This window comes from Lathamus discolor, chromosome 4 (assembly GCF_037157495.1).
Source record: "Lathamus discolor isolate bLatDis1 chromosome 4, bLatDis1.hap1, whole genome shotgun sequence".
In the NCBI taxonomy this organism is placed as follows: Eukaryota; Metazoa; Chordata; class Aves; order Psittaciformes; family Psittacidae; genus Lathamus; species Lathamus discolor.
Window position 1 is genome coordinate 117,136,305 of NC_088887.1, and position 24,038 is coordinate 117,160,342.

The window sequence follows — 24,038 nt, forward strand, 5'->3', positions numbered from 1 at the left end:
ACCAAAGAGCTCGGGGTCCTACTTTCTCTCTGTACAATACTGTAGCACTGTCCCAGGACACAAACCTTTGACAGCACTTCTGACAGCAGAGAGAGTGTGCCAGAAGGAAGTCCATTCATTCCAATCAGAAACCGGGGCCTACAACCTCATTCCCCCCAGACTGTAATATAACGCTTCTGTAAGTGGTTTTTCATGAAGCCTTCCAGCATGCCGATGTAGTGAGGTGGTAGATGAGTCAGAGTACTGGAGAGAACCTGAGATGCTTTGCACTGCTGCCCAGAAAGCAGAAAAAAAGCTTTAGGTGCTGTCTTAATTAAAACTGGGCCTAATTATCCGCCTGTCCCTGTATGTGCATCCCTGCCCTTGCACTGCAGAGTTAAGCCTCTTCTCACCCAAGCTTAGGAAGGTTCTCTTTTCCCACCACCATCACTGTGCTCGCACAAATGTGCTCTGCCGAAATCTGCAGAGCAATGAGCTTGTGCATCCTTTACAGTGCAAGGCTGGGGAGACAACCCCAGTCCTGCCTTCCTGCAGGGGTTATCAGCCCCATGGCAGCCTCCCAGCAGGCTGCTGCTGGCCCTGCAGGCAAACAACAGCCAAACACCTTCAGACACCACAGTGGGAACCAAGCATCAGTGTCAGCAGCTGTAACACTGCTCCGGCATGGAAGCCGATGAACAGTCAGTAGAAGGATATTCATTCATACTGGCCACCAAACACCATCTGCAGCTCCCAGTGCCCGGCTCAGAAGGGTAAGTGGATAAGTATGGATTTAGGAGGTTAAGATGAGGCACCCAGCCTCTGACTCAGCTGCTCAGCCATGCTTCTTGTAGCCAGTCTGCAGGGTATTTACAAGGAAACATCACACACCACTAAGCTATCATGGAGGAACTGTGGGAAGAAAGGCCCTGCATCAATTCCTGAGATTTGCTAGTCAGCAAATTAACACGGGTTGCATAATAAAGTATGACTGCTTAAGCTATTAGTCATGGCCAGCAAATGAGGAGACTTCAGCTACCAGCAGGTGACTACGGCATAAAAATCAAGATAAAGAGATGGGGTAACAAGAACTCATTCCCTCGAGAGAAAGGGGCAGCAACGTATCGAGGTTTGCAGGTGGAATTTCCACCCACACGTTGTGACATGTCCCAGCAGCTTCGACTGGCCTCTGTAGAAGATCTGGCTGAAGTAAGCACTGGAGGAGGCTAGATACCAACAGACTGGCTTTAACATGCATGAAACACAAGACCACTGGGTCAAGGCTGTGAGTAGAGTTAACTGGAGAAGGTAGTAGTGAATCCTTACAGTTAGTGATTTGAGTCAGGAAATGAACTGGATACAGTCCTGAATAGTCTTTCAGCATAGCTGACTGGATAATATAAGCTGAGGTACAGGATACACCAGCAAAACCCAGCACCCTACAGGTGCTGCAGGTCCCAGGCTTCAGATCCCTCTAACTTCTGCTCTGCTCCTGGGTGACAGAAGGAGCAGGTAATAAAAGGGCTGGGGAAGGCAGGCACAACACCCCAATCTGCAGAGCTCCAGCAGCATTTCTTACTCTGGCATCAGCACTGCCCAAGCAGGGTGATGCTGCCTCCCACACTGAGTCAGCTCCAGGCACTGGCATGGCACTTACTCAGTTTGTAACTCCTGCCAAAGATCAGCTTTGAGCTCACTCAAGTATCTTGGTATCCATTGCACTTTTTACCCATAAAATAAGCCTTTTACTGCGCATTCAGTATGATGCTGCTTCACCTGGAGCAGGTAAAGCAGCCAGAGCTCATGGTTTGCAAGGGAACAGCCTGAAGAAGCACAGAAGAGCGCACTGAAGATAGGAGTTAAGCCTGTTGGTACAAGTGATGAATTTCATCTCTCCCAAAACTTCTCTCTGCCATGAGTTTCTCTGAATGAACAATCAGCCAAGCATAACACAATAAAAATACAGTATAAATAAGCTTTTGATAAAGCAGTAGGGAGGTTGTTTTGTCTTTTCTCCTGGTTTTAAAACAGTTCCTGGCTAAAACCAGGTGAGGAACTCAGCTCTAGGGCAACAGAGCAACACTCACATTACTGTTGTGTCAGATAACTGGTGACCCTTTATTGAAAGGCAGAAAATACCTCCTCTCGTACTACCCTCTTTGGAAGTAAGGGAAAGAAAACATTCTCTCTAAAAATAGAGTCAAGTCGAAGCCAAGGACTGTAACAGAGCAGAGGAGCAAGTGAGGCAAAGGCAGGTTTCTAAGCAGGGACAAGTTTTCCAGGAGAAGGAGATCTGTACGTACTTTATGCAGCCACAGAGGGATGTTTTCTAAGTTGCTCTGGGATGGTTGCTTCTGCTGCACAGCTGCCCAGCAGTAGGAGTCCACATAAGCAGCCTGGCGCCAGGAGAAGGAGCTGGGAGCAAAGCAGCTTATCTGAGCACCTGGGGAAACAAAGCAGAAGTCATCACAGCCTCAGAAGGTTAAAATATAACCACAAAGAAGTCAAATTTAGGAAGAAAAGCTCACACTGGAGATTTCATGGTATGCAAAGCCATTACCTTAAGTGATGGAAAGAAACACAGCAGCTGTGCAGGGAGGAGATTCACCAAGTTCCCATGGCACCCAATGGGTTAAACACCCATAGGGACTCTCTGATGTCTCCTAAGGTTTGAGACTGCATATTAGACGCACTTGTCTTTTAGAACATAAATTTGGGGGAAGATGTGGCCTCCAAGGCCTGGCTCACTTGCACTTGACTCAGGTGCACCAAAGAGGAACCAGCAGATATAAAGTGTCACCAGATAGGGCTGGTTTCCCAAGGAAACCATCACATACCATCATGCCACTGTATTTCCCAAGTGCACAACCTGCAGCTTACACATTTATTGAAACAAGACCTCAAGCACCACCCTCAGAGCCTGGCAGGCCCTGCAGTGATGCAAGAGCAAGTCTGGCTCAGGCTGCTGCCACTTCTTCTGCCTCTGAGGCTCTGCATGAGTTTTGAGGGGTCCAGGTTATCCATGTGAAAACAAGGATTCCCTCGTAACTTCTTGTAACTTCTGGCAGAGCAGTAGTGGCCCCAGACACCTCCAAAGGGCACCAGACCCTTCCTCACCAGCACAGTGACATGCTGTGTTCAGGATCAGGCGCACCACCACCAGCACCACCACCACCATCATTGTCATCGTCATCATCCCCACTCATTCCCAGTGCCTCTCCAGCTGCTTGGGAGCTTCAAATTAAGATCAGGGCACTAATTTGACAGCAAGAACAGCTAGTAAGGGTGGTGAGGCACTGGAATGGGTTGCCCAGGGAGGTTGTGAATGCTCCATCCCTGGAGGTGTTCAAGGCCAGGGTGGACAGAGCCTTGGGTGAGATGGTTTAGTGTGAGGTGTCCCTGCCCATGGCAGAGGGGTTGGAACTGGATGATCTTAAGGTTCTTTTGAACCCAAGCCATTATATGATTCTATGATTCTATTTAGTCAGCCTCAGCCTTAGGGACAAACTCTGTCTTCCCACAGCGTATCTCAATGAGGAAGAGTGGTTATTGGATATGGGATTATCAGTGGCTCCTCCGATAAAGCTGGCAAAACAGGATGAGGGTTCTGATTTTCTTAATGAAGCTTTGACAGTCTAAGCAAAAACACTCCACACATTTCCAGCAGGCATTCATAAATGTTGAAACAGGATAACCATTGCACCAACGATTACACATAGTGGACTGGCTCTTCCAGGAATATCCCTCTTCCAAGAACAACCACAAACACTTCCTCCAACACACAATCAGTATCAAAAGACCAACAGGAGGGAGTATTGCTCCTTGCTTTCCCCTTAATATAGTCACCAAAGTTAGTGCTGGTGGCATTGCTCTGTGCTTTATGGGAATTTTATGTAAGATCGTCTCATTCATTGGGCTTTTTTGCTAGTTTAGCTTTTAGAGAGTAAGAACTTCTTAACAGGACCTGACCACATTCGCCTTGTAACTTGTACAGCCTCTTTACAATGCAGTATAGTCAAGCAGCATTCTGAATAAAAGCCTTTCCTTATGAGTCACTATTAGAATTATTTCTAAGGCTGCAGTATCATAAGGACATGGTCTGACCTGTCACAAGCCTCCCTTATGGAAAACAAGTTCGTGTTTATCAGAGCAGAGCTCATGTGACTTGGCCCAGTTGGCATCAGACAAGCACTTGCCCTCTCCCAAAGCTTTGGGAGTTTCTGCTTTCCAGAGGATTTCCATTAGCTGTGGAAGCTCAAGAAATAATACACTGCAGACAAAGGGGGAAAAAGAGCGAAGCAGGGGAGTTGGAACCGGATGATCTTAAGGTCCTTTCCAACCCAAACCATTCTATGAGTCTATGATAATTGAAGTGTCTGTTCTCCACTGATAGGGACCATTCATGCCCTGTTCTCACCACTTCAGTCTCCTGCTGCTGGCTGTGCCCGGTGTGAAGCAGCAGACAAGTGACCCTTTCAAAGGGAGAGCAATGAGTGTTCAGAAAGATGCTTTATCTTATTCATGTCTGTGTATCTGCAACAAGAAACACATTCCATGTGTTCTTTCTCATTAGCGGGTGGGAAACCACTGAAAAGGATGGAGTGTCTAAACTGGTGAGGAAAAAGGCAGCCAGCCTCCTTCTCCAAAGAGCTGTGTGTACAGCTTCAGGCTAGAATAGCTACAGGGATGCCAGTGCTCAGCAGAGCAGTGAGCCTCACTCTTCCCATCCCCAGGGTTTCAGCAGGAACACTGGAAAGCTTTGGCAACTTGGCTTGGGAGCCAAGCAGATAGAGCTCGACACCAAGCAGAAGCTGGGGACACTCTGGTTACTGCACTGGCTTTTAATTAACTTATTGCAGTCCTGGTTGTAAACACCTGTCAGTGTAAATTACAGCTCTGCAGTAACAGTGGTAACGTTAAGACAGAGAGTTTGTCTATTGTGCATAATCTAGGCAGAACACAGAACACTAAATGCCTCCAAAATCAGTCACGATTTCCCATCTCTTTTTCCTTCCTTCCTTCTCCCCTCCAAAGCAGTAATAGCAATAAATCTATAAAGATGATTTACTTTATGTTGGGCTGTTCTGGAGGAAGTGAAAATCTGCAGTTTGTGTTAGAGAAGAAATCAGGAAAAGGGCCAAACACCATTCACAGACCCACCGTGCACACACACATGCTCAGGGCTGGTTTATGAAAGGCATTTAATAGCCCTCTGCTACCAAAGGAACAGCCTCCTGGTGACATGAAACCATTCCCTGTTCTTCCCTCCCACAAGTAACAGAAGAGGGAAAAGAAAAGCAGCAGCCAAGCCCATAACAGCGTCAGGGAGATAAAACACCCAGGGAAAAGGATGAGGGATAACAAATGACTGCAATCGTTAAGCAGTTGCCACAACAATCTTCACCCAAGTTACCATTACACTTGGCAACCACTTTTTGTAAGCATTCCCTGGTACTAAATTAGCTTTGGAGAGGCCGGGATGGGATTTGATTTATACTTTTGCAAATAAATGAAGATTAAAAAATGCCACTTCTCTGGCGGCCCTAAAGAGAGACCACCCAAAAGAGCTGCAGGAACTTCAGGCAGCAAGAGGTGTGCAGCCATGTGTGATGTCACCTTTACAAGTGTGCTGAGATTATCAGATGGAGCCTGTCAATGACGGCAGGAATAACTTGCAGGCATGTAACAGAGAGCAGAGTACAAGCCTGAGTCACCGCAGCCAGCAGGCAGCAAGGCCGAGCTGTCACCGCACCCAGTCATGGCATGTCTTCATGGATGCTCTGCCAGCAAGAACCAGCCATTTCCTCCATGTCTGCACCAGGAGAACCCTTTTCCTCTGCAGCTGGCTCCTCTGCAGCACTCTGAAAGCCAGCATGGGTTACAATAGAGGTCCTGGCCCTGGTAACACCTTTTTACTCCCTTTGCCTAAGTCTTGCAAGCTCCTTTGGGAAGGATCTGTCATAAGGTGTCTGATGATGTCCCAGTCCCAGCTGGGACTTCTCAGAGTTGAGATGCAAGCAGTGGGCCTACTCCAGCTCCTTTTGCCTAAATGGAGGGGGAAATCTTGCTATTGATGCTCAATGAGCAGGATACAGTCACTTTTGTGATTCCTGATGCCCGTGTAGCTGCATTCCAAAAAGGAACATACCCACAAAAAGAAACTCTCAGAATCCCAAGGGAAATCTCAGATCTGAAGGAGAGTTCCTGTTCAACACCTGACTGCTTTGCTGGGCTGCAGAGGGCTCAGCATCTTCTGCCTGCATCCTTTGCCAAAGAGAGCAAACCCAGCAAGCCAGACTGGTTTCCTTCCCAGTGGTTCAGCACCCCCTTCTGATCTAAGCATCTAATTAAGAAACTCCAACTAACAGAGAGTACTTCCAAGAATCAGTGTTAATCATATGCTGGAATACCTTTCCTGAACCAGGATCAGGTTGTTGTAGTTGACGGCATTAAGCCTTCGCTAAGTAATGATTTGATTACTAATACACTGCAATCACTGTGAAAAGATTTGCATAAGCTTGGATGAAAACCTAGCCATTAATTACTACCACAGTTTCCCACAAGGCAAAATGAGCCAGCCATGATAACCAAACACCTGATGTTATCTAGCAAGAATTACACACTTTAGCAGCCACTAAAGTAAAACCCACAAACAAGAAAATCAAGGGACACATTGACAATGCACAGACTGCCAGGCACCATCCAACACACATCCTCCACCCCAACATCAAAACCATCTCAAAATATGAGAGAAGATGACCAACACATTCCAAAACTAAGCAAACATATGTGTGGCGTACACACAAGCAGTGAGAGCAGACCAGAAGGCATGATTTTATTAGATTTATCGATGCTACTCATGGACCAAAGGGGCAGGTTGGGTGGAAGAGAACAGACACTATGTTTAATAAGGAAATATGGAGAGACACAAATGGGTGCACTTGGGAAAAGAACCTGTTCCCTGAGCTTTGCTTTGGCAATGGAGCAGTAGCTGAATGTAAAGCTCAGCTGATGGAGTATTTAAGTGGAGGGGGTCAGAGGAGCCAACAAGTATCTTTCCCTCTCCATAGGGCTGCAAGTTATCCCTCAGAGAAGTCTCAAAACCATGTAGTGAGGAAAGAGCTGGGTGTTTATTAAGCATTGCCTTCAGAGCCATAGGTTTTCTGATTCATTGCAATCAGAGATAGGTTTTTTGATTCATGGAAAAAAACTTGAGCATGAAATTCCCATCACTGAAATTTAAGGAAAACAAACAAAAAATTCCCTTCATCCGAAGGAGAAACATCTCGAACAGTGGCAATGACCATCTGGCTCCACTGCCAGCACTGGTGGTACCCCAAATCACAGGCAACACCAGAGGGCCATGATGCTTTTCAAATGAATTCAGGCACCAAAGCAGCTTACCATCACTTCCATTGGAAATACATCCTGGCTCTGCAGAAGTTAAACAGAAAACAGTTTCCTCACCAACAGCTGCACATGTTCACCCAAAGCCAATTCAGACTTGACATTAAAGTAAATGTTTTTACAAGCTTGTTCTGGCATCCAGGCAGGCCTGTCCCTAATGCTGGTGACTTCTGCTCTTTACCAAGCACTCCCTTGTATGCCAAAGAGCAGCACAGCATGTGCTGCCGTTCTCTGCACCTCTGATGGAAGACGCTTTGGAGTTCAGTTTGTCTGGAAGCTCCAGACTGATGCTACTCACACACTTGTTGACTCAGTCCTGTCATTAACGCCCCAGGCTTCAGAGCATCCTGCTGAACTAAATGCAAGGGGTGCAAATGTATTAGCATACAGCCTGCTTCAGCAGCACTGGGAGATGATTTGCAAGCTCTTAGCCAGCAGCTGCTACAGTAATAGTCTTTGGCCTAATTGCACCCAACTTCACTTTAGCTCCCAGTTCTTACGGGAGTCACAAGATAGGATTATTACTCAAAAGCCTCCCCACCAACTTGTGAACGTGAAGGGAGAGGGACACCAGCAGGGAGGGCCAGCAAGGAGGTAGCAGGAGGTGCAAGGAGCCTAATGCAAGAGTTAGGGCTATTTTTTTGTGTATTTTTGTGATTTAGTCTCACAATTGGGTTGCTTTTGGGTTTTTCCTTCCTATACATTTGATTCTCATGACTGTTTGAGAAAGCTGATTAACCTGTATATTGACACAGGCTCAGCTGGACATGCAAGAAGGGATGCTGCAGATAGGCGCTGCTGCGCCCATGGCACCCACCAAATCTGTTGGGATGCAGCACCCAGAGTTCCCACTAACAACCCTCACCCTGTGTTTTCTGCTGGCCAAAGCACCTTAAACCCCACAGGCAGCCAACTGGGGGGATGGGACCGAAATCAAACAAATGATGGGAATAAAGCTTCCCAGAAACTGGGTGGAAATTGAGTGGGGCAAGCAAGGATCGGCACCACTGAGAAAGCCCAAAGTGGTCAATGGGGACATTAACCCCATGGTGTGTAGGGTATAGGGCAAGGCTCCACTCTCCCACTTTTGAGTACCCTCCAGCATGATAAGATGCATCAGAGAACATCAGAGGGAAATAAAACTTTTTAGTGCAGCAGATGTTCATTTTGATTCCTGCAGATGCTGTGGGCTGGACCATGGCCAGGTACTTGCTAACCCAGCATCCTGCCACAGCTGACAAGCCAGCAGCACTACCCAAGCCTTCATGCTGATTATACCCAGGTTTCTTTGGTGTCTTTACACACACACGTGATGGTTTCCTGGGAAAGCTTCCAGGGGGTTTTCTTATATTTTAAAACAGAGATGCTAAACCAAGAGGATTACTCATACCAGCTACGTATGAGCCATGCACAACCAACACCCAAACCGAACATGCAGTAAGAACTGGTGGTGGCCATCACAAGATTCCCTTTTCTTCCCCTGTCTAGCTCCCTCCTTGCTTCCTCATCTCCCCTCCCAGCCATCCCCTCCCACGTGAAGCTGCAGGGAACGTGGTCAGCACAGGCTGCTTATGCAGAAGGTCAAACAACACTGTTCGGTGACAAGCAGCTGCTGGGGTTAAGCACATCTGAGCAATTCCCAATTGCTTTCTTACAGGAAAAGATGCAAACACAATCATAGAATAGTTAGGGTTGGAAAGGACCTTAAGATCATCCAGTTCCAAACCTCACACTAAACCACGCCACCCAAGGCTCTGTCCAACCTGGCCCTGGACACCACCAGGGATGCAGCATTCACAGCTTCCTTGGGCAACCCATTCCAGTGCCTCACCACCCTTGCAGTAAAGAACTTCATCCTTATATCCAATCTAAACTTCCCCTGTTTAAGTTTTAACCCGTTACCCCTTGTCCTGTCACTACAGTTCCTAATGAAGAGTCCCTCCTCAGCATCCCTATAGGCCCCCTTCAGATACTGGAAGGCTGCTATGAGGTCTCCACGCAGCCGCCTTCTCTTCTCCAGGCTGAACAGCCCCAACTTCCTCAGCCAAATATTTGATGCCAAGTGGACAGCTCTCACATCTGCTTTTCTTTTGGCTGCAGCCCAAGCCAGCCAGTAATATTTTTCCCCAAACTAACTTGGAAACAAGCCTCTGCCAAAATTACGCAGCTTGTTTCAATTTCCTCTCTGCTCAACTGAATGTACCTGATCAGGGTTGCAGTATTCGGCTACAGGCAGTGCCTTGGGAATAAAGATCTCTGTTTTCAGCTAAGTTGTTGACAGTAAGGAAGCTGTCATCCACAATATACACACACAGAGCTTAAAAACTGGAATCTCAGTCCTGGCTCAAAGCTGCTCTTATTAAAACAATTTTGACAAGGACATGTAGTGACAGGACAAGATATTAGAGATAAATTCTTCCCTGTGAGGGTGCTGAGGCACTGGCACAGGGTGCCCAGAGAAGCTGTGGCTGCCCCATCCCTCGCAGTGTTCAAGGCCAGGTTGAACTGGGCTTGGAGCAACCTGGTCTAGCGGAAGGTATCCCTGCCTGTGGCAGGGGTTGTAACTGGATGAGCTTTAAGGCCCCTTCCAACCCAAACCATTCTGTGATTCTCTGGTTCTATGAAAATCAGAGTCATAGAAAAATTACACAGACAAAATTGTATTAATTTGTGGCTCATCCATTACTGAAGGTGCCCTTATATTTTTTTATTTTTTTCCTTTATAAGAGGGATTGGTGATTTAGCCACATTTCTGTGGTTTTTATTACCAGACTAACTGATCATCTGTAGTATATTCACCCTAAGGACTGCCAAATAATATAAGGAAATAATACCATATAAATAGGTATTATTATATAAATTTCTTATATATATATATTATATTCCTTATATATATATCTTATATATTCCTTATATACAAATATAAGGATATAATGCCATATAAATAAAAAGGCCATAAACGACATAAAGAATACAAGCATACACAACAGAACCCTCACAATACTATTGTTATTCCCATTCTCAAGTTCCCAGAATATAATTATATAAAATTACACATAATTATATAGAATTGTATAAAACAAGCTTTAGCTGCAAAGAGGTAACAGGTGCAAGCTTCCAAGCAGCAAAGCTTTCTAGGGCTGACAGAAAACAGCTCAATCACAGCTAAACACTGCCAGAACCAGTTTAAAATCGTCGCCGACCTGCAGTTGACCATGGGTTTCTAAAACTTAATCAGAAATAAAGTTAGTTCTCCTCCTGCCCCCGAAGGATACTGAAGCATGGCACTGTGCACAGTTCTGGTGTCCTCAACATGAGAAAGTCATGGAGCTGTTGGAACAAGTCCAGAGGAGGCCACGAGGATGATCAGGGGACTGGAGCACCTCCCGTATGAAGACAGGCTGAGAAAGTTGGGGCTGTTCAGCCTGGAGAAGAGAAGGCTGCGTGGGGACCTAATAGCAGCCTTCCAGTATCTGAAGGGGGCCTATAGGGATGCTGGAGATGGACTCTTCATTAGGGACTGTAGTGACAGGGCAAGGGGTAACGGGTTAAAACTTAAACAGGGGAAGTTTAGATTGGATATAAGGATGAATTTCTTTACTGTTAGGGTGGTGAGGCACTGGAATGGGTTGCCCAGGGAGGTTGTGAGTGCTCCATCCCTGGCAGTGTTCAAGGCCAGGTTGGACAGAGCCTTGTGTGGCATGGTGTGTGAGGCTGTGTGAGGTTTGGAACTGGATGATCTTAAGGTCCTTTCCAAACCAAACCATTCTGTGATTCTGTGGTGCTGGCACCCCAGGACTTTTGGCAGTGCTTGCTGGTTGGGTTTTCCATGCCTCCAGCAAGGAAATCCTCTGTGATACCCGAATGGAATCTCATTTATTTCCCAAAACTTCTGTCAAAATTAGAAGTTACTTGGTGGTTTCAGAAAACCTCCACGGCCTTTTAAACATTTTAACCATTCTGCACAATTAACAGCAACCACATGGAGGAGGAAAATTGCAGTGATCTGACACAGCACCACAACAAAACAGGAAAGCAAGTGGGAAGGGAAGGTGACAGCTCGAGGTGCCAGGAGAATTTTAGGTGGGAAGAATGCAATCATCCCAACAGAAATAGGATCTGAACATTCATTTTTGGAAAGGCTGTTCAATTTTTGTACCTGGAGGCAGAAATACATCCATGCACTCACCGCTTTCACAACCCCTTGGATTCTGAGTTGCTCTCCTCCAGACCTAAAATGGACCCTACCATTTTCTCTCAGCTTAGCACTCCTGAGCTTTCTCAAAGAGCAATTACATCAGGAAGCATTTGAAACCAACCCTTGCTTTCTATTTTATTCCTGGTTGAACACTAGTGCTCACACAATCAGGTATATCCAGACCCCAAGAACTTCTCTATTCCCAAAAAGCCTTAGTGGAAGCAGCTTTGGGATCTCCCATCAGCAGCCAGCCTGCAAGGACTGTGTGTGAAATAGGCGGCAGCCCTAACAGCAGCACAGCTGATATAGTATCACTTTCTGTATGGAAACCACGTGGTGCGGTTTCACTCATGCCGTGGGCCTGGCATATTTCCTTATTTTCATATTTACCTTTCAAATGGAAGGGCTCGGTTTTAAACCCTCCTAACGGGTTCCCAGGGTTATAAGCAAAATAAAGCACGTGCAAGATGCAGCACACATTTTAGTTCCTGCTTTATGAATCTACTGCAGTTCACAGATTCAATTTGAATTAGTTTGATATGGAAATATCTTATATACAGCATGCACTGAGGCCCAAACGTTTGATTAGTGAAGATGAGAACTTTACTCATCTGAAAGGCCCACCTCACCAACCTGCAATTCAACTGCATTGCGGAGTTTTACATGAGGAAGGAAAATGAAATAAATACTTCTGTAGAGTTCATAAAAGAAACCTTGGTATGCAGGCACTGTTTTAACCTGGATCCAGTGCTTTTAGAGGAGAAGCAGGAGGAAGAACTATGGGGCCCATACACAAGCTAGTATAAGGAAATGCAAACCTCTTTCATTACTCTAACGCTTTAAGAGGAAGAAATGTGCAGGTATCAGAAGCAAATCTAAAACTAAAAGCAGCAGGTTAAATTACAGAAATAATGCTGTATCCATGCTGTCTCTGACTGGCCAGTGGCTAGGATCTGGTCTTGACACTCCCAGCCTGGTTGTCTTTGACTCCTCTGAGTGGCTATTGCAGGGCACAGTGATTTGGGTCATACCCACATCTGTTGTGACAGGCATGTAACTAGATGTAAATACAGCAGTTTGGGGCATCTTAATTCTCAAGCAGCCTAGTATCTAATTAATGCTATACATGATGGTTTTGCCCAGATTCACCACTAATTCACAGTCCCATTCCAGCTTCCACTCTCTTGACATTAGCTTGGCTCAAACCTATAGATAATGTATCTCAGATACACAACCCTGAATGCCAACAAAGAGGTACATGCAGAAAATCAAATTATTTCTGAAAGGATGGAAGTCCTATGATTCACCCTGTATCAAAATGGTCAGTTCTGCTTATCCACCTTGAAAATCTTCATTCATATAATGCTATTTAAATGCTGAGCTATTCTTACAAACAAATAGTTTTTATAAGTGAGCATACAAAAGAAGACTCCAGGGAGGCCTTATGGTGGCCTTTCAGTACTTAAAAGGGTCCTATAAGAAAAATGGGGAGAGACTTTTAGCAGGGCCTGTTGTGATAGGAGGAGGGGTGATGGTTTTTAAGTAGAAGAGGGGAGATTCAGGCTGGATGTGAGGAAGAAATTCTTTACAATGAGGGTGTTACTGTCGCAGGTTGCCCAGAGCAGCAATGGATGTGCCATCCGTCCCCGGAGACATTCAAGGCCAGGCTGGATGTTATTCTGAGTGACCTGATCCAGTTGATCATCTAGATGTCCCTGCTCCTTGCAGGGGGATTGGACTAAATGACCTCCGAAGGTCCCTTCCAACCCAAACTACTCCATGATTCTAAGTGATGAGTGCTTGACCTTTGGATTTAAAACTCCTCATCACGCTCAGGAAAGGGCTGGCTACTTGGCTGCTGCACAAGCACTTCTGTAACTTGGGAATGGGAGAAGATAGGAAAATAATGAGGAAAGTTGTCCCTTCTCCCGCAGAGCACAGCTTCATCTGCCGATGTCGAGCTGGAACAGCGGCAGAAGCACAGCAGAGCAGGTGAAAGCCTCGGAGAGCGCTCCCAGTGCCCACCCTGCCCCGGATCCGAAGACAGCCTCGGTCCACGGGGGAGCCCCCCGCATTCCAAACACCCAGGTCCGAGACCGCTTCCCCTTGGCACCCGTCCCTGACAGCTGCTGAACGACGGCGAGATCCTGCAGCACCGCGGCTCAGCGGCAGAGCCCGGCACGGCTCGGGAGGCCGCTCACACCCCGGGCTGAGCAGCGCCGGGGAACAAAGGGCGGCCACGGCTCCGTGGCCCCCGCACAGCATCGCCGCGGGAGCCGTACTCAGGAGGGAATCCCAGCGGTGGAGGAGTGTGCCAAGGAGGAGGCGGGCAGGAAAAGCCATCGGGGATGCCCAGGTACCGGGGAGAGGTGGAGGCGCCGCTGCCAGGGATGCTCTCCAGGAGAACTGCTCTGCCCACGGCCCACTCCCCACGGCCTAAAGCCGCCTTGTACCCTACCCATGAGGGGAAGCGCCCCCCGGCAGCCCCCCGCCCACCCCCGGAGCGCTGCTCCGCTCCCCGCCCCGCCGAGCCCTTTGTCCGCCGCGGAGGGGCTGTCGGGGAGGCCGGTTACCGATGGAGATCTCCTGGGCGAAGGCGAGGGAGATGAGGAGCAGCGGCAGCCCCACGGCGATGCAGGTGACGATCTTATCCAGCGCCAGCTCCAGCCGCAGCCCTTTGTACCGCGTCTCCGGCGGCTCCTTCAGCAAGAAGTCGGAGAAGACGTACTCGGTGGCGATGTGCGCGATGGCCATGGCGGGCACTGCACGGGTCGGCTCGGCCCGGCACGGCCATGCACGACCCGGCACGCTTCGGCTCCGCCCGGCGCGGCGCGGCTCGGCTCGGCTCCGCCCCGCCCGTGGAGGGGCTGTACCAAGGGGCTGGGCCCCAGCGCCTGGACCGGGGCGGGATGGAGGAGCCGAGAGGAGGTGTGCACCCTGTGCCCCGATGGATGGGCGCCTCTCGGACTGCACTTGGAGCCCACCGCTTCCTGCCCTCCCGCTGGGCACCGCTGGGAAGAGCCGGGCTCCGTCTACACTGCAGGGGGGCAGGTCCCCCCGAGCAGCCTCTTCTCCGGGCTGAACAGCGCCGGCTGTCCCAGCGAACCCACCGCTCTGTCAAATGCTCCAAGCCCTCACCCTACCTAGCAGCTTGTGCTGCCGCATGCTCCCCACACAGTGTTCGCTCACCACCGCCACATCTTTAGTTGCTTTTCATGGGGTGCCTTCACCTTTGATAACCCTTAATTCATTTGCCCTCTTTATATTTTTCCAGTTGTTTTCTGAACCTCTGGAGGCTTGGAGCATCCTCATCCCCCTCCCAGCAGGATTTGACTCCCCACCCCGGAAAGCGCCACCGCCTGTGCTCTGCTTCGGATCTAGCACGACCGGGCTCATGCTACCTCTGCCAAAGGGGACAGCTCGTTCCCGTGTCCAATCAACTTTCCCTTTGTAAAACCACATTCTATCTGCTTTCAATTGTCATTTCTATTTTTCCAAGCCATAATCCAAGGATATCATTCCTCATACGGAAACTTTTCTGCAACCCTGATTCCCTTCCTCCTTTCTGCACTGTCTTCGTGTCTCTCCTGGATAGGGCCAGAGGTTGTGCTTCCGACATTTATATAACAGTACTAAAGCTGTTTTCTGGTTTGTTCTGTTCTTAATTCCTACTGATTCCTAGTATCCAGTTGTTGTTCTGCCCACTAAAAAGCACTGGGGCTAAAACTGTCATTAAACTATTTGAAATAAATCCCCATTTCTGAGGTGCTTAGGCAGTTTGATGCAGAGGGCCAGGATTGTTTCTTTCCACAAGTACTACTGCAAATGTATTGGTACTGACTTTAACCTTTTTTTGACTCATTTTTCGTGCTACATGTACTTGTGATTGTCACTCATCTTGGTCACCCATTTTCACACCACTTACAGAAAATGGTGAAGAGCAATGGTCCTTGCAGCACCCCATGAGTGCACCACCAATGTGAAATCTGGCCACTATTTCCTGGCTTTTAACCAGTTATTTAACCTCCATGGATCCTCCCTCTCATCCCAAGGTGATTTCATTTCCTTAAGAAGCTTTTACTGAGGACTTTCTCAAATGCCTTGTGTCTTGGTTGTTGGAGAGCGACTCTTCATCAGGGACTGTAGCAATAGAACAAGGGGTAATGGGTTTAAACTTAAACTGGGAAAGCTGAGATAGATTGGATATAAGGAGGAAGTTCTTTACTGTGAGCGTGGTGAGGCACTGGAAAGGGTTGCCCAGGGAGGCTGTGAATGCTCCATCCCTGGCAGTGTTCAAGGCCAGGTTGGACAGAGCCTGGGGTGACATGTTTTAATGTGAGGTGTCCCTGCCCATGGCAGGGGGGTTGGAACGGGATGATCTTAAGGTCCTTTCCAACCCAAACTTTTCCATGATTCTATGAAACGTGAGCAGGCTACATTCATCCAGGTTTCTTACCTATACCTTGACTCCTTCAAAACCCTCACTGAGCACTATTTTCTACAAGAAAATTGAAAGTATCAATTCTTCCGTGATCTGTTTTGTTCCTTTGACCACCTTCCTGTTCTTTTTTTGGGAATGATTTCAGCCAGCTTGCATTGTGTGGATGTCAGAGCGGCTTATTCCTCTGGAAAGTTTTTAAAGGTTGATCTTGCATTGGTCATCTTCCATCTGGTGCTAGGACAGTTTCCAACTGTGACCCAAGTTCCCAATCCAGATGTTTCATTGGTTTGTTCTTTTGATGCTTTACTCTGTTCCTGCCAGTGCTTCAGCCTCACACAGATACTGTCCCTCAATGCAGGTGTCATGGCACAGCATTGCCACACAGCATTGCCAGGCAGGCAGTGGTGAACTCAATGCCTTATGCTTTTCTGGTACTTCAGACTCTGTGGCAGGCTGTGTCGCCTGGGCAAACAGCAGTGGTGTCCCAAGGCTCTGAAGACCTTTGGACTCTTCATTCTTGTTTCACAGCCACCACCCAGCTGAGAACGTGTCAGATGAAGTGAGTTGTGCCAAAAGGTTCATACAAATGACAGTGTTTTTACCATCATTGTACTCACTTTGACTGCTGGCTCCTATGGCCAAAGATACTTATGGTTCTGTTTCTAAGAAGATGGACGCATTAGCTACTCTAAAAGAAAAGTACCAAATAATTTCCTTTATTAACAGTGTATGTGTAAGTGAAAGGCTTTAATTTTGTATGTCTACAGAGAACAAATGTTCTGCACAGACAGACAGTGCTTTTGCGCAGAACAGGAGACCTCGTTTTTAATGCTGACAAAACAAAAAGGTGAAAGGGTTTAGAGTACCTGTTTTTGTCAGCTGAAAGGGAAGATTTAGAGAAGGGGTCTGGAAGTGTTTATTGCTATGGTGTACTCCTATTTGGGCTCAGTCCTGCAGTTCTACCTCACGTGTGTGCTCTCAAATGACCAGGGAAAACAAAGAATCAAGAAATAGCTGAGAAACAGCCATAAAACTTCAACATTTTGGTTAACGGGGCATCAATCCAGGACACCATTAAGCTGCAATGAGAGTGGTGGCCAGTAAAGTTTCCTACATTTGAATAATACTTCAAACTACTGAAGTGGAAAAGATAAAATAACAACCCCCCAACACCACCCCCCACCCCCCCCACCCCCCCCAGCAACTTGAACTTCCATTCTGAATCCAATTTGGATAAACAGCTTCACAGATGTGTTTGTTGTGGAGCTCCTCTGCAAGACCTGTAGCAGGCAAGGATGAGCACTCTCTAACTAAAAAGGAGCTATAAACATTCAAGTATCACTAAACATGGCCTGGTTTTGCCTGTCTTCCTCACAGAGCACAAAGGTCAGCCTCCTGATGGCTTCATTGCAGGTAGGGAGTGAGGAGCTACTCAATGCAAAGAAGAGGTGCAGAATCAGGACCACAATGAGCAGCAATTACAAAGTCAACTACTTTCTCAGGGGGTTCTTAGGACTAGATCTTTAAAGGCATTAACAAAAGCTGTTAGAAACTAACAGCAGGGGCACTGCTGAACTCCATCAGGTGTGAAAATATATTGGTAGGTCCCTAAATGCCTTTAAAAATCTGTCCACGGTGCACATTTTCCTTCTTTAATAGGGGAAATAAAGGAGAATCGCTTAAATCTCAGTGAATTCATTGAGCCAGACTTTGGGAAACTGCTGGCCCTTCCGGATTAACTCCGTGCCTACTCTGTCAGAAGCCAGCACGCTCAAAACAGTCCCTGGTGGTATTTATTCCCTAGTGTGAACCCCGTGTTTCTGCACAGAGCACATGGATCCCGTGCTGCCCAAGCCTGACTCCCGTGGAAATCCTGTGCAGCTGATGTGGATGCCCTGAGTCGTGCTGCTCTGCTTGGTTGTCAAATGTGGTCTTGGGCAAAGCTCAGCTGAGCTCCAGAGGAGTGGAATGGTGATAGGTGGTACGTGGGTCTTGGAGCTGGGCCCTCGTGTTCACTCTTAAGAGCACTGGTGACAGGGTAGGACTATTAGCATGTGTCTTGCTCCAGTGTTAGCAGCAGCATGTCACGAAATCCAGTGCGGCTCTGTGAGTGATGCTAAAAGTGGGGATTTACAGGGAATCTGTCAGAAATGCACTTTTGTCATGCAGAGCTGTGTAATGGATCCTGCTTCCTTGGCGGCTGATGAGGCAGAAGACAGTTAATGCTGTTGACAGCAGAATAAGTCCAATGAAGAAAAAGGCCGCAAGGATCAGGATGGTTTCTCCAGGACTCAAAGCTTTGCCAAAAAAATTGCCCCCTTTGCTGTCATGATCTGCTAAAAGAGAAATATTTGATGAGAAACCTACACATGAATCTGAAGAGTCTGAAATGACATTTAAAGAAATCCTTACCTTCGGCAGTGGCTCTGTTTTTTGCAGTAGTTGCATCGTATTTTGCAGTAGTTGCATCGTACGCTCTGGTTGTGAGTTCTGCTGAAGGAGCCTTTCTCTCTGTGCAGGGAGAGGAAGTATTGTTAAGCTGAAAACCTTAATAAATAGTTTGTTCTCATCTGTAAAAGTGGTGCTGGTTTTATTCAATTATTTCTCCATTGGTGATCTGTACAGAAATCACGACTAGATCTGCACAGCTATTGCTCTGGGCAGCCCCATGGGCAATGTCCCCCTTCTCTATAAGCATCTCTGTTACTTCATTACTCACTGTAGTGACAGGACAAGGCGTAATGGCTTTAAACTGAAAGAGGGTAAATAAAGATTAAAGGAATTCTTCCCTGTGAGGGTGCTGAGGCGCTGGCACAGGGTGCCCAGAGAAGCTGTGGCTTCCCCATCCTTGGCAGTGTTCAAGGCCAGGTTGGATGAGGTCTGTAGCAACCTGGTCTAGTGTGGGGTGTCCCTGCCCATGGCAGGGGGTTGGAACTGGATGATCTTTAAGGTCCCTTCCAACCCAAACCATTCCATGACTCTGTGTTTCAGTTTTGCATTTGCTTATTCAAAGTTTCACAGCCTGCATGAATATGTGGTATAGAATAAATTCACCTTATCCAAGGAAGGAATATTTTGGCTACATTTAGCATTACATTTGCTATCCTGCTGCTACAGGGTCACAGGTACAAGTTGTGCTGGCTGGCACTGTTGCAGTCCCTGCAGAGGAGTGTAGGAGGTGCAGGGGACTCCCAGGGAGAAGATGCTGGATCCAGTGTTCAGTGAAGTTATGTGGTATAGACAGGCTCACAAAGCACCTTTGGCTTCACTCAGAAGTGATGGAAGGGATGAGCGCCACTCAGAAATTTGCTAACTTCTCTGAGTCAAAAGATCTATTTCTTGGACAGGACGAAAAATCACATTCTGGAGCATCTTTATCTCAGCAGACCTTTGCCCGTGCAGGAAGGAACTCAAATAGCTCTGGGAGACAGCAGTTATTGCAGGGAGGAACCAGCCCGATGCCAACCTCCAGGCCCTCCCGCAAGCCATGTGTCAGCAGCGATGAAAAACAGCTTTGCAGTTGTTTTCTGCACCAGCTGCAGATGACTAAGCAGGCTGACACTGCCTTAGAAGGGGTGCTCCACTTAGAAGTGAAGCACCAGCTGTTTGTAAGCAAGTTGTGGAGTGCAGCAAAGATTTTGCCGTGTCATTAGTGGTGTTTGTCCTGTCCCTAGATGATGTTAACTGGCCATGGCAGTAATGTGCAGGGTGCAGCAGTGACATTAGCTCTTGTTTCTTCCCTGCCTTCTATAAGATCTGCTGTGATACCACCTCTGAGCTGTGGGACATGTTTCTGGTACTGCACCTGATTTATTGATGGTGTAGGTCGTCTCCATGCCAGCGTGGATGTGGTCGGCTACATGGCAGTGCAGAAGCCACGTTCCAGGGTTTTCTGCTACAAGATCAATTGTCTGGAAAGTCCCCGGAAAAAGGTCGTATACGTCTCCTCTGTGGTCCTTATCTGTCTGTGGCAAGGCAAACCCAGCATCATGAGAGTCGTGCCTCAAACACCTTACACAGGCACTGAAATATTCCAGTTAGACTTTCAGCTCCCCAAGGCAGATCAAACACTTCTTGTGATACATTGCCAGTGAGCCTAATCCAGGGAACCTGAGGTCTGCGGACACCTCTTATTTTTAATAATATTTATTATTAATTGTTATAATTATATTACTTTTATATGATTAATAGGAGACCTCTCCTGGGGACTTTGGGTGCTGGTTGAGCCCAGGTATTTCTTCGAAAGACAGTGGGTTTTAGATAGACCTGCCAGTGACAAGCTGTCACAACATTAAACTGTACTCTAAGCAGGCATAACTGATTTCCCCCCTGTATCTTTCCTTATACCGATGGGTAAACACTTATTTCAACCCACTGAACCATGTCTTCTAGCAGTGACATTTATTAGCATTTCATAACACGCTTACAGTAACAGAAGCTTTGCAAGGATCTCATTCATTTTGTATTTTCTTCACATGCAAAACTCTCACGGACCTCAGCATCAGCTCAGAGCTCTGCACCCAAGCTGCAAAACCAGGCTAGAAGTTGGACTTCTTTTGCAGAAATTTCCCATCATACTCTAAAGGTTTTACTTTGATTCATTTTACCAACCTTGAAGATGAAGGTCTGTGCATGGAAGTGAACCGTATGTATATCCACTTCATCGCCCATTCCTATCAAATACCAGTTTGTCCTATCACCTTCGTCCATTGTTAGACCCAGAAGACTGTTATAAATCTTCCCATTGATGGCTGGAAGAAGACAAAACAGGACTTGTTAATAACTGGCTACGGTATGGTGATGATAACCCGCACCTCAGCACCCTTTGCACTTTCTGTCTGGGGAGAGGGGGTACCCAGGCAGAGAGGGGACAGGCATGTTGTGACCATGGCAGGGAGACAGTCACAGTTCTTGTTCCAGTTTCCAGATCTAACTGCACAGCAACAACTATCTTTCTGTCTTGAAAAGTAGTGTGTATGTTTCTTTGTTAGTTGAGGTTAAACTCCTGAACAAACTGGATTCATGCTGAGAATCTACATGGAAAAAGAGGGAAGAGTTGTCGCCTACAATAGCTATCATCTGTAGATAAAGAAATTTGTTTTGCTAGGGCCGTTCCTGCCCCTGTTTGATCTGTTCTGCCTGGCTTCTGCGCTGCTTGCTGCTGCAGACACAGCTCTAAAATGTCATCCTCATGCTCCTACAGAGCAAGCCTGCAAGGACCACAGCTCCCAAGTGACAAGGGAAGATTGGAAGGGCAGCCTCTTCCTAAGAGTGTAAGATTAAAATAATATATGTATATTATATAGATGTAATATATATTATTATAAATATATACATTATTATATATAAAATATATATATTATTATCTATAACAAGATTGTCTTGTTAGAAAAATATCCTAGCTGGGCCCCATGAAATCTTTTTGCTTCTAAAAGGCTGCAGTTTCTGAAGTCGTAACGTGGTTGGGCACGTACAGCCTAAGTCAAGTGTCTTCCTAAAAGGGCTGTGAAAAAGAAACCTATGTCCTTCAGCTGCTGCCCCCGATTCCTACATACCATGCTTGCTGTTGCCTTCTATAAAGTTCTTAGTGGCATTAAAATCATCAGGATTCTTATGAAGGTATGTTTCAATATTGTCTTTCAAATACCAGGATTCATTTTCATCAAACACCATAAACAGAAGAGTAAATTCACGATCAATGTCTTTCCTTTGACCTCTTTCATCTAGAACTCCTCTTCTGCAAACTACAAGAGGCCCAATCAGACCGCTGTATGTGTCCTGAAATAAAATAAAGACATGTGTCATAGATTTCCAGTTCATCCAGTTATGAAATAGACACAAATCAACTACAGATTGAATAAAGATGAAATCCCATTTTCATATCGGATAAGAAAAAATAATTTCTTACTCTGATGAGAGATATATTTCTCTACATGTCCCTAAATTAATGTACCAAAGCAATGTTTTGCCTTCACTCAGCATTCCTTCAACTATTCTTTCAAGAGGGAGTCACATTGCATTGGTGTATGCCTGCGGATTTCCATGGATTAAATTACCCAGGCATGTGCAACTGCTATCAAAGAGGACAAAGCATACAGCTCTGTAAATCATTCCTCTAGCCTGTGGTCCTCCATAAATGTGAAGTAGGATCCTTTCAGAAGCATTATTCAAGGTAGGATGCTTTAACCAAAGGAACACAATCTTTAATGACCATTTCTTGGTTACCTTTACAAAATTCACTGTTGAATAATAAACCCAAGTAATACAGTTTGGATCTGTTCTACCAGGGCCAGATCGTTCTGGGACATTCCATCTGTAGGTGTTTATTTCCCCTGAAACAGAGAGAACAATTTTACCAAAAGCAGCTGGGTATAAGAAGCTTTGAGCAGCATGTAACTGAGATCTGCTACCCGCCTCAGCAAAACATGATCTGAATCAAAACTATCTATGGAAGCATGCAGCAATGAGATATGAATGTGATGCTCCCTTCCGGGAGGTTACTCAGGTTCCAGTTGTGTAAAGGAAGTCAGATAGCCCCAGAAAAGGAGATGTGCAAATGGTTCTGTCAACAGTGGCACCCCACAGAGGGAAGCCTGGAGACAGGAGTCATTATCTTTCCCTTTGGCAAAACTTGTAGCAGATCAGTGATCTTGGATGCTGGTGCTCAAGGTCAGCTGAAGATGTAGGAGCCAAGCTCCTAAAAACGTTTGTTGGACCTTCTCAGCTGAAAAGGGCACAAAGATGTGGCAGTTGCCACTGGGATTTTGTAGACAGTGCTGCAGCAGCGTATCAGCTCTGGGCAAGGAGAGGAGAGCTGAGTATGTGCCAGCCTGCTGACTGGGAGAAACAGAGGGGTCCTTTCCTCTTCCAGCTAAGCCCCTGCTCTCCATCAAATACCAGAGAACCACTGTCCCTTCCCAAAAGCCATCACCCCTGCCACGTCCTCCCTGAGCAGAGGTTCCCTGACCTCTGATTTAAAAACCTCCAGAACAATCTGATGGGGAAATGATCTATTTGGGGGAGGATCAGTTGCCTACACTGGACATGAACATGCCTATGTTCAGTTGAACTGCCTGGGCTGTGTTTCCCTGCTCTGTTTTTTTGCTGGTACTGCAGGGAAGAAAAGGAGACCCAGATGTGGTAAACACCTTGCCCTTTTAAGTGGTGCAGAAATGTTGAACCAGGCAGTCTCTGGTACTTGTCTTCCAGGGTGAAGAAAGTCTTCCAGGGTGAAAAAAGCCAAGAACAGACGGGCATATGCTATGAGTCAAGGAAAAACAAAGAAATCACAGGACTCTTAGCTATGGTTTTAGCACAAGCGCAACCCAACAGCTGCCAACAGCTGTAGGCATCAGGTCAGAGGAGAATTTCCATGCTTAAATGGTTGTGAAGTGGGTGAACCTGGTTTTGTGTCACTGAGCCTGTTTTGACGGGTCATGCAATAGTGGGGTTTATTGTACAGCAATACCTACAAAAAAAGAAATGGTGACTCTCAATTATTGTGCTCTATGAGGTGAGTCTCATGGAAATGTTGCAATACCATTTAATCTTACAGGACAAGCACCTTCTGTTCATTACAGCGTTGGTTTATACATTCAGTGGAGATTAGAAAGGCTTTCAAGAAACAACACTACACTAATGGGACAGAAACCCACTAACAAGAAATCCCCAGTCTCAGAGATATTCATGCAGTGGAGACGTACACCAGGGAAGAGCTTGTCATCCACCGGTATCTAACCTGTATGTCACCACCCCTTTTCAGAGGGAATGACGTGGGAGGGTATCCTGCCTATGGTCCTTTACCATTTTCTTGCTTTTTACTCCTGACTTCAGGACATTTGGACGCTGCAGATGGAAAGATCTCCACTCTGCTTAAAACCTGAGACGTTTTAGGTGGCATCAAAGACCTGTCTTTGAAGTTCAAATGAAGCATAAACCCTGAAAAGACCGATAAACAAAAGGAAAATTGATGTTTTCTCCCTTTTTGGTGCTGGGTAAATGGAGGAATGGATG

General features: G+C 46.7%; 2 protein-coding genes across 2 annotated transcripts in view; both read right to left on the reverse strand.

The window, feature by feature from the left end:
• The window catches only part of PANX1 (pannexin 1), a 29,758-nt gene extending 15,358 nt beyond the window's left edge, over window positions 1-14,400 (reverse strand). The window contains exons 1-2 of the mRNA XM_065678751.1: window positions 14,158-14,400; window positions 2,283-2,422 (exon numbers count right to left, since the gene is read on the reverse strand). Of these exons, the coding sequence (XP_065534823.1) occupies window positions 2,283-2,422; window positions 14,158-14,338 (321 nt within the window). The 5' untranslated portion in view covers window positions 14,339-14,400. The remainder of the gene's footprint in view (window positions 1-2,282; window positions 2,423-14,157) is intronic.
• A 3,511-nt stretch (window positions 14,401-17,911) lies between these two features.
• The window catches only part of HEPHL1 (hephaestin like 1), a 34,191-nt gene continuing 28,064 nt past the window's right edge, over window positions 17,912-24,038 (reverse strand). Inside the window, exons 15-20 of the mRNA XM_065675879.1 lie at window positions 22,251-22,357; window positions 21,581-21,803; window positions 20,637-20,776; window positions 19,831-19,990; window positions 18,438-18,536; window positions 17,912-18,358 (exon numbers count right to left, since the gene is read on the reverse strand). Coding sequence (XP_065531951.1) covers window positions 18,156-18,358; window positions 18,438-18,536; window positions 19,831-19,990; window positions 20,637-20,776; window positions 21,581-21,803; window positions 22,251-22,357 — 932 coding nt within the window. The 3' untranslated portion in view covers window positions 17,912-18,155. The remainder of the gene's footprint in view (window positions 18,359-18,437; window positions 18,537-19,830; window positions 19,991-20,636; window positions 20,777-21,580; window positions 21,804-22,250; window positions 22,358-24,038) is intronic.